At 42.0% G+C, this 13,765-nt stretch overlaps 1 protein-coding gene across 1 annotated transcript in view; it reads left to right on the top strand.

Annotated features, from left to right (window-relative positions):
* SPAG17 (sperm associated antigen 17) overlaps nucleotides 1–13,765 on the top strand; it is a 242,972-nt gene that overhangs the window by 48,732 nt on the left and 180,475 nt on the right. Inside the window, exon 4 of the mRNA XM_018046513.1 lies at nucleotides 13,368–13,499. Within this exon, the coding sequence (XP_017902002.1) occupies nucleotides 13,368–13,499 (132 nt within the window). The remainder of the gene's footprint in view (nucleotides 1–13,367; nucleotides 13,500–13,765) is intronic.

The raw sequence follows: 13,765 nt of genomic DNA, 5'->3' as shown, positions 1-13,765 counted from the left end.
CCAGGCAAAATCAGGCAGATATATACACAGCATAGTATAATCAACAAACTCCATATAGTGGGTATCCTGGAAGGATAGGAGGGAAAGTGAAAGCAGCAGCTAGGCACGAGGCTGGACAGGTGTGTCAGGGCCAGGTCATCAGGGGCTTGGTGTGCCCTGCTAAGGAGTGAAAACTTTATCCTTTCAGTATGGAAGCCTTTGAAGAATAGTGGGCTGGAAAGTAATGTGAGAGGTGAAGATACTAGAATCAGTGTGCTGGAAAAATTATGCAAGAGGATGGAGGGGTGGCACTGTTACAAAGCCTGTATAGCATTTACATTGTATATTTTATTTATTAGCTGTTTTATTGTAAAAGTAACACATGTTAACTGTAGAAACTTTGGGAAACGTAGAAAGAGCATAGCCCATATAGTAGTAAGTATTTAAGTATCTGTAGACTACTCCACCCATTCAGAGATGTATACTTGTTTTAAAAAATAGGAATTTAATATGCTTTCTATCATAGCTTTTTCACATATTATGACATTAGCCTCTTTCTAAAACCATATCCAGTATCTACATAATATTAATGGAAAGCTATTCTATTCAATAATTCATTTAACCACTCCCCCTTTTGCTAAATTTAGACTGTTTACCAATAGTTAGGACCCTGATTATTTCCTTATGGAACATTTCAAGAAGTAGAATTACTGAATCAAAGTATGTAAATCTTTGTAAGACTCTTGACACACATTGTCAGAATGCATTCGAGACAGTTTGTGCCAATTCCTATTCCTTCTAACAGTTCCGATTTAACCACACCCTCTGCAACGTTGTATTTTTTATCTTAATCTATTTGATAAACAAAAACTTGTTAAGGTTGAACGCTTAATCATATTTTTATTGGCTGTGCTTTGTAATTATGGAATTCATTAAGGCAAAATGATTATGTAATTTCATTTTCAGATTTCTTGTGATAATGGGAGGAGACCCGCTGTTGTCTAAATTCAGAACAGGGAATATTTGCTTTAAGTGATTTCACAGCAGACTTTAGATGCTGTGAGGGATACAAAAAGAAGGAAGCCATCATCAGAGCCCTGCCCAAGCTCCAGGTCCATTGCACACGAAGGACACACGTGCAAGACCGCTCCTAAAGGCACACCTGCAGAAGGAGCCTGGTTGAAAATGTGAACAAGGGCCGAGGAGTGGGGCCAGGGAGAATGGTGTCAGATGGGGGTGTGGGAAGGTTTCTGCAGGAAGGTCTTTGGTGTGAGTCTTTCCGATTTCTAACCTCTTCTTGCCATCTTGTGTCAGTGGTCCTCAAAGTGGGGAGACTCAGAGTCCCTGGAGCACTCATTTAAAAATGCCTAGCATCCTGTATCCTGTATTGAACATAGACTGGCGATTCGTTTCTTACATGATAGTATACATGTTTCAGTGCCATTCTCCCAAATCATCCCACCCTCTCCCTCTCCCTCAGAGTCCAAAAGTCCGTTCTATACATCTGTGTCTCTTTTGCTGTCTCACATACAGGGTCATCACTACCATCTTTCTAAATTCCATATATATGTGTTAGTATACTGTATTGGTGTTTCTCTTTCTGGCTTACTTCACTCTGTATAATCGGCTCCAGTTTCATCCATCTCATTAGAACTGACAGGGATGATCCAGAGAGATGATATGGGGTGGGAGGTGGGAGGGGGGTTCAGGATTGGGAACTCATGTACACCCGTGGCGGATTCATGTCAATGTATGGCAAAACCAATACAGTATTGTAAAGTAAAATACAGTAAAAATAAAAATTAGAAAAAAATAAAAATAAATAAAATAGGGTCTTTTTTGCAAGGTAATAGTAGGTTATAAAAATGAAAATAAAAGGAGTAATAAAGAACTTAAAAATAAAAAAATTTAAAGATAAAAAAAATGCCTATTCGAGATCTCAGCCACAGTGATGGAGACCGGGGGCATCTTCAGACAAGTCCAGGAACACACCTTCTCAGTGAGCATCCAGGTACTTCCAAGCCTGTGCTTGAAGACATACAGTCTCACCTATGTCCACATGCTATCCACAGGGTCAGAAAAGAGGCCATCCTTCCCAAGGATGAACTCTCTCCATCTATACTCTGCCTCGCCCTTACCACCCACCCAGAACTGTACAATGGACCCACTTATTCTCTCCCCTCCTCACATTCTCCATTGTCCAATGTTCATCCATCCATCCATTCTTTCATTTTGAGTACTTGTACTGGATACTATTGGAGTTGGAGGGACAGAAATACCATCAAAGCGTTTAGGATATTTACATCCTCCAATCTGTTGAGTTCTGCCAAAGTAACAGTAATCTGAGAAGGGCCAGAGAATATTCATGCTTTGCTCATTCCCCTGCTAATCAAGCAAATGGTACTGCTTGCCTGTCCACTTCTTGTTCTATAGCCTCTGAGCAAATTAGAACACCTCTGACCAGTCTACATGCCTCCGGCACTAGAAGCAAATGACAGTCTAACAAAGCTGGAAGCTGAATGTACAGAGACACACCTTATAATCACTGTGTGTGTGTGTGTGTGTGTATGCATTTTTTAAGTCTCTTAATTTGAAGGCATGAATTTCACCATATCAGTACCAGGTTGGTCATCTTACTTCTAACTTCACACACACACACAAAAAAAGATAATTGGCTTAAACAAAAGGGTGTATACTAGCTTGTATAACTAGAAGTCTAGACAGGTTCTGGAGTCATCTTTAGCCCATGGGCTTAAACCCCACTTCCTGTGTCTATGAAGAATGACCCTTCCCCCATCTGTGTGGCGACCCATTTCCCAGGGAGGTGGGATGGCTGCAGCCTTCTCCCAAAGCTCTGTCATGACTGAGGAGGAAGGATCTGGCCATCCCAGGAAACCACTCATATCCCATTGGGCTGAAGTAGGTCACAAGCTCATCCTGAAACAATCCTGGACCAGGGAGCTTAGGATTATTTCTAGTGCACAGGGGTCCACCCCTAGAACAGCAAGTCCCCAGAGGGATCTGTTTTTCAAGTATCTTTAGTTCAAAATAATTCTTATCCCAGAATAGCATGGTCTGCCACCCTTCAGAGCTGTTTTAGGACTGAGGGCTCCCAGTCTCAGATTCCCACTAGGTCTCAGGGGAAAAAAAGAAATACAGCTCTTTAGAGTGGAGACACCAGGTAAAGAGTAAGAGAGTCAAGAGTATTTAAACTTAAAAAAAAAAAAAAGTTACAAAGCTCTACATCCCTCCAGCTAAGATGGGGACTGGGTATAGAGATGGGTGAGGGGCTGGTAGGAGCTCAGTGACTCCAGCTTCAGGGTAAAAAGGCTTCTGTGAGGCCACAGAATGTGGTAATGAAGAATAGGACCTTGGATCCAGGTAACCTGAGTTCAAATCCCACAGCCACTACTTATGTGAGTGCCAGGCCTCAGTTTGTTTATCTGTAAAATGGGATGATGAGTCACCAACTCAAAGGGAAAGTGAGAATTAAATGTTAGACTCTCTAAAGTGCATGCATGCTAAGTCGTTTCAGTCATGTCCATCTCTTTGTGACCCTATGGACTGTAGCCCGCCAGGTTCCTCTGTCCACAGGATTCTCCTGGCAAGAATACTGGAGTAGGTCACCATGCCCTCCTCCAGGGAATCTTCCTGATCCAGAGATCAAACCCACATCTCTTCCATCTTCTGCATCGGCAGGCAGGTTCTGTACCACTAGCACCACCTGTGAAGCCCATCTAAAGTGCAATCCTTAAATTACTTTAGTGCTGCTGCTGGAATAATCTTTATCTGGGACATACTGTGTGCTATGTAACCATTTGTGTGTTACTCTGCCTGGGAACCTACTGATACTTGCAATATACCCGTGGAGCTTTATGATAGTAGCTGTGAACATTTGAAAACACCTACCTTCAAATCAAGGAAGAAATAACTCCAAAGACCATTTTAAAATTTTTGAATGACATATGCGTAAGATTCTGTGTAGGGGTGGAGAAAGATAAATCAGATCAGGATCTGCCCTTCCAAGCTCCTAGAGATTGCAGACCCTGGACACAAGTAACTCTGATACAAAAGAGCTGACTCCCTTAGGGAAGGTTCAAAAAAATGAGAAGGTTGTTCAGTTGTAGCTTTCACTACAAGCTGAAAGAACCAAGAATGGTATCAGAGGGGTGAGGATATCTTGGGACTGAGGGAAAAAGCTTGATCTAAAAAAGAAAAATTACCATGATAATAGTTTCATGTGTGAGTAATACACACCTGAAGCTAATATATATCTGAACTTCTCACCATCCTTCCCCATGTTATCACATTCAGTTTCATGTGCCTGTACGTATTGTGCAGATATACAAAACCCCAAACACTCCTTAATGGAAAGGGGAAGCTTTGCTTTTGTCCTTCTTTGGAAGAGTAACCCCAACAAAGGCTTCTAAGATAAGTCCTGTGCTTTTTGACATGTGCAAACTAGGTGTTCCAAATACACATCTCTCTCGGGAAATTCATCACATTTCAAATTATACGTGTCTGTTAGAGCACAGATCTGTTCTACCGTCCATGTATTTGTTATTCCTGCTTCTGACACTTCCTTAGGCCCCAAAGAGGTCTTAATCCCTGTCAAATGTTATTATGTTACCGACTTTTATGTAGTCTTGAAAGGGGTTGTTTATTTAGTTTCAGTGACTCCTTGTTACTGCCAAATATTATTTCATTTCAGCACAGATGTAAGGGGTCCAATGACTGGAATTACTTTACAGCCCTGACATTGTCGAGAGATGGATACCAGTTTAATTATGGACAGCTGAAAATGATCCAGGAGTCACCTGCTCTGGATATTTATCATCATTAAGAACTTCTCACTAAGCTGTGGTCTGAGCCCTTTCATAACGTTCCAGTTGTGAGACAGAGAGGATGATCTATATGGAACCTAGATCTTCTATCACCCTGAAATTTATGTAGGGACAGCTTCGTATTGCTTGATTATTTTCTTTTCCTCTGCTCAAAGTGAGAAAATATTTTTCAATCATTCCTCTTCCTTTTCTTTCCTCTTTCTCTGTCTCTCTCCATTGCCTTCTCTCACTGCTAACCCTGCTCCTTCCAGCTGTTTTTCCAATTATGCCTCATTGGAAATTATTCATTACTTAAAGAATGTGAGCTGGATAGACTTGACACATAAAGGATCCAGTAATGCAATGAAGTTGGCACTCGGTAAATGCAGGAGGAGTGAAGGAGGGAAGAGCATGGAGGGGACAGAAGGGAAGCTGAGGAGTTGCCGAACACTCAGATCATTCCTCCCGCTAGTTTTAGAAGAAATTAAGAACAGCAGACTTCCTCCTTCTCTCCCCTCTCCCATTATACACTCCCATTATGCACCACGATGAAATCCATTTTTACACCTTTTGCTTTTATCTTTGCTTTCACTAAATGGACCTTGACCTGTCCTTGTCAGAACAGAGAAAGGGTTAAGTGAAAGGCACATCCAGGTTACCGCCATCTGGTAACAAATTAAGGTCCCCTTCTGCCTGCCCAAATGCACATTGCCCCACTCCTTTTCTCTCTCCCCTAGCCTGAACTGAAAGGTCTTTACGAACTCTAATCCTGCTCTGGATGCAAGCATAAGAACATGAAGAGCTCATTTTAGTGAGGGTTTTCTGTGTGTATATCATTCACCTAGGTCTTGCTAGGCCTTTCTGTGTGCTACTGCATTGAACTCTCAATCTGGTCTTGTGAAATAAGCACTGTTCATAGCCTCTTTGTGTACATCCGTGGTTCTCAACCAGGGATGTTTTTGTTCCCTGGGGAAATTTGTCAATCTCTGGATATAACTTTGCTTGTCACCATTGGGGTAGCCAGAGGATGCGGTAAAAACAGCCTCCAGGGCACACAAAAACCTCCTGCAATGAAGAATTACCTGGCGTTCATTGTCAATAGTGCCACCATTGAGAAACCCGGATGTAGCTTAAACAGCTGAGGTTTGAAGGCATTGAGGAACTTTCCCAAGGCTACCCAGTGGCATTATTTGAGAAGACTGGAATAGAAACGCAGCCTGTGCTTCTGTACTATGCTGCCCATGTGCAGTTGTGGCTTCAGCAGCTGGTTCATCGTCGATTGAACCCAAGGACCTAAATTCCCAACAGGAATCTTTTCCTATGAGGGAATCTCTATATAAGTGGCTCTTTTCAGTTATTTGAATTCACCTGCTCATCCATCCTTTTCATCAAATATTTAGAATCAGTCCCACCTAAAGCACCTTTCACTCCCCTTTCACCCACCTTTCACTCTAAACATTGAAAATTTTGTGAAAACACACACACACATATATACACACTTACACTGGGGCAGTATGTCCTCTGACTTTGTCATTTTATAAGTATATATAGCATATACAGGGCTTCCCAGGAGGCTCAGTGGTAAAGTATCCACCTGCCAATGCAGGAGACACAGGAGATATGGGTTTGATCCCTGGGTTAGGAAGATCCCCTGGAGGAGGAAATGGCAACCCACTCCAGTATTCTTGCTTGGGAAATCCCATGGATGGAGGAGCCTGGTGGGCTACAGTCCATGGGGTCTCAAAGAGACAGACACAACTGGCTTGAATGAACACGTGCACGCATAGCAAATATAAGACAAAAGCAGAATACACAAGCAGCAAACTTTGCAGATGGCACATAAAGTTACAGTTTGCTTTGATGAAAATATAGATATATATTCTGGCGTGTGTTATTGATAAACATAAGAACTTGTGTTCTGCAGGATAATTAGCTAGAAATGGTAACTAATCAACAGTATTACTTTCAAGGCGCCAATTAAAGACGTTAATTTTCTCTTGTTACCAGTTCTTCATATCTGCTGTCTCAGTTTTGCCAGTGTTTTTATAAACTATCTTTTAATGGTCTTTACCATCCCCAAAGGCAGCTGAACACATACACACACATACTTGTGCAGACATGCATATACACATGCACAGACATGCACACGGATACATTCAGGCACAGATACGTGCATACACACACCACCGGTGCACACACACTCAGACACAGTCATACACAGACAAGTCCCGGGTCTTACTTCCCAGAGCAGTCTCCTTGCCTGTATTCCTCCCCACAGCACAGAGCTGCTGTCTTGCTGGTTTTCTGTCCCACCCACCCCTCATCCTCTCAGATGCTCCTCCTCTGACCCTGCTCCCAAGGTTATTTCCATTTTCCCTGCACAGTTCTTCCCCTGCAGACCTAGTCGTGGAGTGTAGGAACTCCAGGCAGTGAAACTTGAGGGTGGGTGCAGGGGAAGCTAGTCATGGCTGGAAGGCCGCTGTCACACTGCAGTCTTCTGGGGCCACAAAAGTGAAACTGTATTCATCTTCAGAGTCAGCCTCAGGCATTTCAGGCTTTTGGGTGAAAGACAGTAGTCACCTCCCACCCTAAATTCTCAGTTGTCACACCTGTTACTTATTGCTTGAAAGTACATCATCAGTTGCTAGTCCCTTTCATTCTATAACTAAAGGATAAAACCTTATAATACAGCTTACTCACTGGTATAGTAAAATTCATTCAGAGTGAGTTACTAAGTTAAATCTTTTTCTGTTTCAGTGGCAGGAGTGATTTAGACAGCAAAAAGGCACTCTGTATCTTTCTAAATTATGCTTCAGGCAAGTCCCGTTTATCCTCACCTGTTCAAGGGCGTATTTCTTAAATGAGCAGAAAAAAATATCTTAGCCTGGAAGTCATAAATTTCCATTACCTTTCACTGGGTAATATCTTAGTGTACCATTATATTTAATAACGCATATGAGTATTCCTACATTAATCAACTTTGCCAAGGATGGTGCCATAAGAATATCTTTTCTTTCAGTTTTAAGGGTAAAATCAAAGGGACAAAGTGGTGGGATGATTAAACAAATGTTACTTTATTTATTGAAGTATAGTTGATTTATAATATTGTATTAGTTTCAGGTATACAGCAAAGTGATTCAGTTATATATATATAAATTATTTTCTAGTATAGGCCATAATAAGATGTTAAATATATTTCCCTGTGCTTATACAATAAATCCTTGTTGTCTTAAATAATCATAATTTTAAATGAAATAGTAATTTTTCCACTTTTTATTGCAGCACAGACATGTCCTGACCAAAACAGAAGCCCCGAGTTACACGTGGCTATTTACATTTTAGTTTTAAATATTAAAACTAATTTAAGTATTATTTACATTTAGTTTTAAATATTAAAACTAATTTAAGTATTAAAAATTCAGTTTCTCGGTCACACTAGCAATATTCAAGTGCTCAATAACAGTCAGTGGCTGGTAGTTCCCCTGTCGTACAGTACGGATAAAGAACATTTCCATGATCACAGACCTGTCAGCATGAATACCGACAAAAGTTGGACAATATCCAGTTAACAGGGCCCATGTGGGAGCAGATCCTTTCATACAGTGGTGGAAACAAGAATGCTGCTAACCTTTCAGATGTCAATTTGGAAGTATCAATAAATATTTAAAATATGCATGAGCTTAACAGAAAAAAAAACCCTGAAATTATCAAAATGTCCATCAGTTGGGAACTGGTTAAGTAAATGACCAAACACCCATACAATAGAGGTTTATGCCAATAATCTAAAAATGCGTATGCAAACAATGTATGTCAGCCTAGAAAGCTGTCCTGGCTTCCTGTGGATGTGAAAACACAAACCACCTGACAATATTAAAGTGTGATACTATTTGTATTAAAATATAAAAAGATATATGTCTATATTTGCATAGGAAATTATTTTAAGACAAGAATTGGTCAGTGGAATGGAGGAGATTGGGGAAGCATTCTTTGCCCACTATATATCCTTCTTGGACTGTTTGGACTTTGTACCATAATAAGCAAGTATTATACTTAGTCGTGTATTAAAGAAATGAGAGAAACAAGAGAATGTGATACCAAATGAATGAATGAATGAAAAAACAAATGAACAAATAAAATTAGCAAGTTAAAGACCTATTTGCTCAGCCCTGGGCTAGTCTGGACTGAGTCAGGTTTATGGATTCTGTTCCTATTTGCTGAGGTCTGTACATCTCCAAACCAACCCTAAGTCACTGATGCAGGAATAATGGGTTAAATGTAAAATCATGTCTTATGCATTTTTACAGCTACTCTAACAAATACCATGGACACTCAAAGAAGACCCTGAAACCAAGAGATTTTTAGGAGAAAGGGTGATTATTTGGAACTCTTGCAGGGAAAGTCTTCCCTCACATTATGCCTCTCTCATCACCCCTCCCTTCTCTGCCGACATAAACACCTTTCCCTCTTCCCCACCACCTTCTTCCCGTGGCTTGCTTCAGACAAGAGAAATGCAGACCCAAAGTCTTACCCTTCCTTAGAACTCACCTGGATTGAACATGCAGCAAGTTAAGCAACAGTGCAAGCTGTTCCATAAGCACACCAGGGAAGCCAGGCAGCAGATCTGCAGACTCCATAGAAGTCCTATCTATCTATCATCTATACACACACACATATATATATATGTATACCTACATTTGCACACATGCATACATTTGGTTCCCCTGGAAACCTTTGGAGCAGTTCTAAGTATTGTCCAGACTGATGCCGTGCTTACTACTGATGTGGGGAGGATCCGCAGAGCAGGATGAAGAGCAGGGGGGAGGACACTGGTGGCTGTGGGTGGGTCTGATCCCCAGGCAAGCAAAGAATTTGGTTCATTTGGTGTGTTTTTGTTGAATCAGATCATTAGACAGTTAAATATGACATAAATCTTTGAGGCAGGCCAGTGATACAGAGTGAAATGCTTTTATTTCTTAGTGTGCTGAGAATCACAAACTTCCTAGAAGACAAAGGGCATCCACCCTCAAAATCAGACCTTGACACAGTAAAACACAGATGTGTCTTCCTGCCTCAGCTGCACTCTTTGAAGCTAAATTTCCTCCACTAGACTTTTCCAGAACTGAGCACCTCGGGTACCTTGACCTGGACATCCCCCACAGCCCTGGCAGGCCCTGTGGCCTGGCCTGAGTAGGTCTAGGAGACACACACTGGCCTTGTCTGGCAACAGTTTTTCTCTATTTAACAAGTCTCACTTGCCCGTAAGACTCATTTTTTAAAGTTTCTGACTCATGTCAGGATCATTTGTTTGGTATTTTGACTTGATGAGTACCCAGGTTTTAACCCACTTAGGACTTTTTCTGCCTAGTTCTGGAAACGGGATTTTGTCTAATTACACCACAGCTCTGATCAGCCCACTGTGCCATTTTTTTCCTTTATCCCTCATCCTCCCAAGACCTACAGCCCTTGCCATCTTACCTCCCCAACACACACACACACACAGAGATGTACAGAAATACACACACACAGATACACAGATATACATACAGAGACACACACACACACACACACACATTGACTAGATATTGAACAAGTGTTAGTCATTCAGTTTTGTCTGACTCTTTGCTACCCTGTGGTCTGTCCACAGAATTCTTCAGGCAAGAATGCTAGAGTGGATTGCCATTCCATTCTCCAGTGAATCTTCCCAACCCAGGGGTTGAACTGAGGTCTCCTGCATTGCAGGCAGATTCTTCACCATCTGAGCTACCAGGGAAGCCCAGATACTAGACAAGAAATGCTTAAAATTCTGAAAGGTTGACATTTTGATTACTACTTCAGTTACTACAAGTGAGGCAAGAAAGGCAAGCTTTTCTCAAATGTCACTCGAGAAACTGCACCACCTTTTAAAATCAACATCTTTTGCACATATTTTTTTCTTCCTTCAAAGACTCACCCTTCAGACAAAGATTTCTAAGGATTTGTTTTTCATCTGAGATCCAATTCCTGATGGGTGGAAGTGTGAACTGTGGGGTGTGAGAAGAAAGACGTTTCAGTAGAAATTCATTTATAAATAATTTTCTCTTTCTACCTCTCCCAGGAATGACCCACATACCATAAACATTTTCAGTCTAAGAATATTTTCAGAAGAGACTTTCAGTTACTTTAATTACCCCCCAGGAGTCACATGATCATTCCCTTTGGGGGAAGCACAGAAAGACAGTGGCATGTGTGGGAGTCACATCTCTTCCAGGAAGGACAAGCTTGCTGGTGGCTCATGAGGCCACGTGCTTCTCCAGGAGTGTGGGCCTCAGCATTGAGTCTGCCTCCGACTGGGCCTATTCAGGGAGGAGGACGCCTCCTTGGGACTCGCCCTGCCACTGCTCTTTGGGTTCTGTGTCTGTGAGAACCCAGGTGCCCTGCAGCTCCTCATCTTCCCCATTTCACAGGAGGATATCATTCTTATTTTGAGGCTTTGCCAGCTTTTTGTTTTAAATCCAGCTCTCTACAGACAGTTTTTTGATGAACCAGAAATAACATTTATGGCCTGAAAAATACCTTTCTCTTGGGAAGTTTTGTTGTGCTTTGAGTACATTTTAACACCGTGAGGTAACATTCATAGGGACATGGGGATAAAAAGCAATTCCAGAGACATCCCATCCATCACCGTGACGCCAGGCAGGCTTCACCCACACCACCCCAGACGTAGGTAAATATCCTGTTTTCACAGATCATCAGGAAAAGAGACCCAGGCCAGTGTTGACTTCCCTTCAACGCTGTCATTATATTTGTATCACAGGGAACACCCCATGCTAGACTGCTCTGAGCCTTACAAACTCAGAGTTGTATATTTTGAACCAGATGTCACAAAGAAGCGTGATTGTCGGCACACTGTTTAGCTGGTATTGAAACATACCATTTCAAACCAGATACGCCTACCCCTGAGACTGGAACCAATCAGACTGCTTTCATTTTATGTGTAACTAATTGTCCAGCCCCTCAGGATTCCCTTCTCTCTCGAGCCTGGTCATCATTAAATGGTGAGGTTCTGCAGGTGTACCCTTATGTTTTCCAGCTCCCAGAATTCACAGCCATCATGTCCCTTTCCCTAAATCGTGTTAGCAGGAGCAGAACTGCCATAAAAAGCAAAGAGCTCTGTTTCACGGAGGGTGTTTGCTTAGACACACGCAAAGCTTTCTGACATTTGGTCTGTTCCGTTGGTCTTTGGAAACAGCAGCTTTAAAGGAGTCCTCACCCTGGCTTTCCCCTCTTGCGATGCAAGGCAGGAAACCCCGATGTGGTCTCCAGGCGGTCCAGTTACATTTTGGCGTATGATAGCCCACAGGGCCATCTGCAGTTAGAAGCAAAATAGCCATCTCCCTTCCTTTCAGCTATTTCCCTTGGCAAAGTGAAAAGTCCTAAGGAACCGGATCGGTCAGGAAAGCCCTGACCGAGGACTGGTTTGAACCTCAGACAAGACGCAGCCTGATGAGATGCAGTGTGCGCCATCATTGTCTGAAACGGGAGGCTCTGAAATTGACACCATATGCGCCCTGAGGAGTAATTGCTCCAAGAGGGGGAGAAAAGCAACATGTCAGAACATTTTAGTAACACCTAATTCATCCCGAGGTTATAAATAAATCTGATGCTTGCTTAAAAACAAAAGTCGAGAAACACTTTGACTAGATTACGTTTGTGACAGTGCTTCCGGCCGCGGTGAACTTTATTAGGGAGACAACATGAAGAAAGAGAGACACGTAACAACTTTTTATGGTATATTTTACATGATTTTATTTTTTTTGCAGTAAATAAAGTGGTTATAGGGCTCCAAGGAAAAGGGCCCAGATGTTAGAGTTGTGTGAAATTTAGGGGAAACAAGCTGTAAAAAGCATAGTTATAAAACAGGCTGTCAGTGCCACACATCTGGACAATACAGCTGTATGTTCCTAGTGGCTGTCGTCACCCAAAGAAAACTCAATAACCTTATTTCACCCCAATTAGGCTGCATACCAACAGGATCAACATTAAATTGCAAGGGAGCGGGGGTAGGGGAGCAACATTCACATGGCGCCTCTGTGTCAAACAGCTTTTATCTTTCATTTGACTTTGGTCACCAAGAAATAAAAGACTGCTAACATAGCCATTTCCATTATTATAAAACCCTACTTAATTTATAGCATCCTAATAAGTCAAGGTTTGACAGTTTGGGCTATTGGCTGTGCCACACAATAGACTTTCTGTAGCATGAAACTGACCCGTTGGTCATCCTGACACCGAGCCCTGCCTGCCTTTCCTCCACCCCTCTTTGGGAGTCTGAGTCTAGCGTCATTATGGGAAGCCCTGATTGGAAAAAGTTCATTTTCAGACAACCCAGTATATTTAGAGTAGAGGGTAAATGCCTCTCTTTATGGCATTGGGGCATTTTCCCCTAATTTTTTTGGCCAGCATTGAGGCACCTTTGCAGTAAGACAAATATTACAAAACTCAGAATACCGTTCTGTCTTTTCATCACTGACAGACATGCCAAAGGTTATAAAATGCCACTTTCCTAATAATTGTGTTTCTTCATAGGTGTTAACGGCAGCAAAAGCAATTATGGACAGCGGAGAGAAATTAACCTTACCATTGATAGGGAAACTCTTGAAATTTCAGCTTCTTCAGATTAAGTTGAAAGACCAACAGCGACGGGAAAGCGAAAAGAAGGTACTGGGCGGGCAATGGTGGGTTTTCTAAACACAGCAAGACTGATTGAGCCACAGCCAGGTTCTCTGGGGCACTTCCTCTCTCCGTAAGCCTGCCACGAAGTGTTACCTAGCACATTTAACTGTCACCTCAACTTTTCAGGGGAAAAGTCTATCCAAAGAGCTGGTGGAGGAATTACATTTTCTCAAAGACAAACCCATTAAAAGTAAGTTCCCCTGAAACGCGACAATATTCCAGGGCATGTGGCTGAGGTCATTTTTATGGTA

This window comes from Capra hircus, chromosome 3 (assembly GCF_001704415.2).
Source record: "Capra hircus breed San Clemente chromosome 3, ASM170441v1, whole genome shotgun sequence".
In the NCBI taxonomy this organism is placed as follows: Eukaryota; Metazoa; Chordata; class Mammalia; order Artiodactyla; family Bovidae; genus Capra; species Capra hircus.
The sequence above is the reverse complement of the archived record's forward strand: the minus strand, read 5'-3'. Positions and strand labels throughout refer to the sequence as shown.